This window comes from Penaeus chinensis, chromosome 13 (genome assembly GCF_019202785.1).
Source record: "Penaeus chinensis breed Huanghai No. 1 chromosome 13, ASM1920278v2, whole genome shotgun sequence".
NCBI classification, from domain to species: domain Eukaryota; kingdom Metazoa; phylum Arthropoda; class Malacostraca; order Decapoda; family Penaeidae; genus Penaeus; species Penaeus chinensis.
Window position 1 is genome coordinate 8,634,938 of NC_061831.1, and position 5,000 is coordinate 8,639,937.

At 45.7% G+C, this 5,000-nt stretch overlaps 1 protein-coding gene across 1 annotated transcript in view; it reads left to right on the forward strand.

Moving 5' to 3' along the window:
* Window positions 1-5,000, forward strand: part of LOC125031510 (MAP7 domain-containing protein 1-like) — a 25,086-nt gene that overhangs the window by 10,831 nt on the left and 9,255 nt on the right. Inside the window, exon 2 of the mRNA XM_047622378.1 lies at window positions 4,222-4,854. Coding sequence (XP_047478334.1) covers window positions 4,222-4,854 — 633 coding nt within the window. The remainder of the gene's footprint in view (window positions 1-4,221; window positions 4,855-5,000) is intronic.

Sequence of the window (5,000 nt, forward strand, 5' to 3'; positions counted from 1 at the left end):
CGTGTCTGCGGCCCCGTCTGGTCTGATGTCGAAAGGTTTTAAGAAAACAAAAGATATTAAATGATATCACGATCTAAAATATGCCATTAAACAAGGAGAATGAATGATTTTAAGGTATGCCACTGGTCTTCATTTAAATTACGTTATGAATGAGGATGAATAAGTTTGCAAAATATTTCAGCTTTAAATCATCTGAGTATGTAATTCTTGCGAAGGCGTAATAACGAATCTTAATTTTGTATCATACTTTTCAAATGAATCGTTTTTATCAATTTAGCATTTGTCACGATGAACGGTATCGGAAAGAGTGGGATAATTTTCAGTGGTATCCGGCACCGCGTTGGGGATAATTTTCAAATGCATTCGGTGCTGGAGAGGGAATATTTTTTCAGTGGAATCCGGGCAAACGAGCGGGATACATTCAACTTGATCCCGTTACACGTAAGGAATTCCTCGAGGGAAAAGAAGAGAGAGATAGAGTTAAAGATTGAAATAGATAGATAGATAGAGAGAACGAAAAATTGAAATTTAAACGATGAAATTGCGTTATACAAATGTTAAATGTTACAGCGAAAGGTCACATCACGTCAGGCAAGACAAGTGACTTGACACATTTTTTTTCATGAATAACCAGCAAATTGTCAAGGACGTGTCCGTTAGTGTGTTCGCGCTTGCACTTTATGTGGTAATAAGTACCAGAGGATATACACTGTCATGCAATTGTTCAGTTGATCACAAAGTCGGGTTGAATATACTCAGGTATTTGTACAAAACACATTCTTATATACTATTGATTTATGTATATATATACTAACACAGACACACACACACACACACACACACACACACACACACACACACACAAGCACACGCACACGCACACGCACACGCACACGCACACGCACACGCACACGCACACGCACACGCACACGCACACACACACACACACACTCACACACACACAAGCACACACACACACACACACGCACACGCACACGCACACGCACACACACACGCACACGCACACGCACACGCACACGCACACGCACACACACACACACACACACACACACACACACACACACACACACACACACACACACACACACACACACACACACACACACACACACACACACACACACACACACATACACCACACACACACAAGCACACGCACACACACACACACACACACACACACACACACACACACACACACACACACACATCATGCGCAATGCGTAATTTAGAATGCAAATCTTACTTTGTATCTCACTAAGGAAGAGCATTTTCGTTCGTTGAAGCAATCGTGTAATCAGTCTAAGAAGGGGCTGATAGTTTAAGTTAAGAAAATTGACACGGTGTCATACGAAAGCGCAGAGAACATGCCAAAAAAGGAACTTAATACAAAAAAGAGTAAAGTAAGGGAGACAATTTTAATTTAGAGAAAAAAGATAAGTTAAGGGAGGCAATTAAAATCATAATAGATTAAAATAGGTTAAATTAAGGGAGGCAATTCAAATCATAATAGATTAAAATAGGTTAAATTAAGGGAGGCAATTCAAATCATAATAGATTAAAATAGGATAAATTAAAGGAGGAAATTTGACAAGGAGATACCCCACCCCACCCCCCAAAATCAACCCAAGAGGCACTATAAACAAGAAATCCGCCGAGGCATTCACGAGACCCGAAGGAAGCACGAATGAGTTCCAACCTCTCGAGTTTTTGCTTCAGTTTGGGGTCCTTGAGTTTTTTGTTGTAAAGAGGGACGTGTGTCTGGCGTCCTGGGCTGCGTGCTTCTCATCCTCGGCCTCCGGTCTGTTACTCTGGCTCTGGAGGAATGGGTGTGGAGTCTTGCGTGGTTGGAATTTTCGTGATTTTGGTGGACACGTATTTGCGGATATGCAGGCATTCTGATTTGCGTACATGTATGCTTTTTTACGGATACGAATGCATATACATTTACATGCACAGATATGTGTACACACACACACGCACGCACGCACGCACGCACGCACGCACGCACGCACGCACGCACACACACACATATACATACATACATACATACATACACAAACACACACAAACACACACACACACACACACACACACACACACACACACACACACACACACATACACACACTCATACTCTCTCTCTCTCTCATACACACACATTCAAACAAGACCAACATATCCATTTATAGAAGCAGCATCACACGCGTAACGCATATACCTGCTCTAAAAAGAAATTTACAATCCACACGAACATATATTTGATATCTAAACATGCAAATGAACCTTGCATGGTTTCTCCACACGGAAACTTTCTTCATGCATGATTCGGGCAAAAGACATTCACTCAAAGACGCTGCGCACATTTCTCCGAGAGGCTGTGACCAAGCGCGTTCGTGACCTAGGTGTTTATATGTATATAAGTGTATATAAGTCTATATTTGTTTGACGAGGGAACTGCGCTCACTATTTCCTTCTTTTCCTCTGGTAAAGGAGGCGGGGAAGGAAAGCTGACTGAATCCCAAATTTTTCGAGGGGAAACTTGGTTATATATTTTCTCGCGTAGGAACCTTGGCTATTAACGTTTAAAAAAACAACAACATTGAGGGGGAATCTCGGCGATCTCTTTTCCTTATTTTTTCCCGAGTGTAACGTTGGCGATTCATAAAAACATCGAGTGGGAACCTTGATTATCTTTGTTGCTTATTTCTCGAGGGGGAACTTAGGCGATATATATATATATATATATATATATATATATATATATATATATATATATATATACATACACATATATATTTTTTAAACCTTTTTTTCTTATTCACGAGTGGGAACGTTGATTTTATTTCAAATTTCTTGGGCGAAACACTTTCTCTGAACCTCACAGAGAGTGGAAAAGCTTCATCACATTTTCTTTCTCCATTGCTTTGAAAACATTTACAAAAAGTGGTTCACATGACTGACGCAAATGGGAAATCTTCCAAGATATTCTTGTTTTTCGTTCTTTTTGGCAAGAACAACGCAAGACTATCTTACACTGTTTTGTTTACTTTTTTATCGGAGATAAAACCCAGCCAAACTAGTCGTTTGCAAGTGAAAGTCTGGAAGAACGTGCTTTTCCTTCCATCGATTGCAACAATGTGCACGCGGACCTGAGACGCCATACGCCCACCACGCGTTTCTAATATAAAACCGTGATAAAAAGCCACTTATTTGCATATTCCAGTCCCAATATTCTTTTCCTCACAACTTGAAAATTGTAAAATCAAGGGATGGATGTATTATTTTGTAGACTACATTAACTCGAATTTGCGGTTAATGTTGATTGTCCTTTGTTTACATTGTCTATTCTTTTCTATCTCTTTAACTGTATGTGCTTTTGTCTTTCGTTCCCATCCCTTATTTTTTTTTCTTCTGTATCACTCTGGCTGTTCTTTTAATCAATATCTGTCTCTCTATCCTTCCATTCCTATCTATCTATTTTTCTGCAAATATACGTGCGCAATAAAGCGTACTTATAAGCACAACCTCAAGATATCTTAGCTGTCAAGAAAGAGTCATTGCCCTCAAGTAAGTTGATGTAAGACAATTTGGAAAAAAAAAATCATTACGAAATTTCTTGTCGCCAAAGACAAGAGACTGTAGGTCAACCCCCCCCCCCCCCTATTCACCTCCCTCACTTTCTCTCCGTAAAGTGTCATGTGTCATGCTAGGGCAGCCGAGGTCAGCGAGTGTCTGCGGCCGTTGACATAGAAAGGGGAGGGGATGGGAAGGGGGTGGGGGATGGAGGGGGGAGGACTTTCTCTAGAATATGGATGAATGCTTGTGCATTTGCATGTTTATTTATTTGTTTCCTTGGTTGATTAGCATTGTCTTTTTTGGGGCAGGGGGCTTGTGTATCAAAGCATCAAAGAAAAATGGACATCTACTTTTATTGGTCATACACACATATATATATTTGCAGACACTCTCTCACACACACACACACACACGCGCGCGCGCACACACACACACACACACACACACACACACACACACACACACACACACACACACACACACACACACACACACACACAATCACACACGCGCGGTAATCTTGTTAGTTATTTAAGCCACAGTCAGGAGTAACCACCGTTAAAGAATGTTGGTTAAGCTGATACTTTATGACGCAGCGACTGACGCGGCCCTTCATTGCAGATTGGTGTTGAGCCTGGCGGCGTGCGCGGCGGTGGCGCTCGCCCAGGAGGGGGCCGGTGATGACTTATACGATTACTACTACGACGACCTGGTCGACGAGGGCGCCCCGGCGGAAGCGGCCGCCGACAAGGCTGCACCTAAGGACGGTGAGGTCGCGCCTGCGGCGGCCGAGGAGGCGCCCGTGGAGGAGCCCACCACCACGCCGGCGCCGCGGACGACGGCGGCCGCTCCCAAAAGCCGCCGCCGACTAGTCAACCTCGCCAGGAACGCGAGGAACCGCAACCGCACCCAAACCACGAAGCGGCCCCGCCCCCCGCCCTCCACCACCACGCCCTCCCCCGACGCCGCCAGCTCGGGCCCGCGCCGAGGAGGCTCCCGCCGCACCAGCTCGGCCGGCCGCGGATCCGCAGCCACCGAAGTCGCCGAGGAACCCAGCGGCAACCGGTTCCGGCCCTCCCGCCGCGGCCCCTCGCGCTCCTCCGGCGCCGCTAGCACCACGCCCGAGCCCGAGGCCACCACCCACCGCTTCAGCCGCGGGCGTGCCTCCTCGCGCCGAGCGGGCGGCAGTAGGACCCGCCCCGAGGAGACCACCGAAGCGACCGAAGAGGCAAGCAACAGCAACTCCCGCCCAAGGTTTGGTCGTCGTCCTGTCTAATAGTCCTTGGTGTCATGCAGCACACCCTCAGTATTCATGTTTCTCACCCCCTCACCTCCCCGGCCCCCACCCCTACCCTTCATCCCGGTAGACGAGTCTCCCGGAGTCCACCCACTGCCTCCCC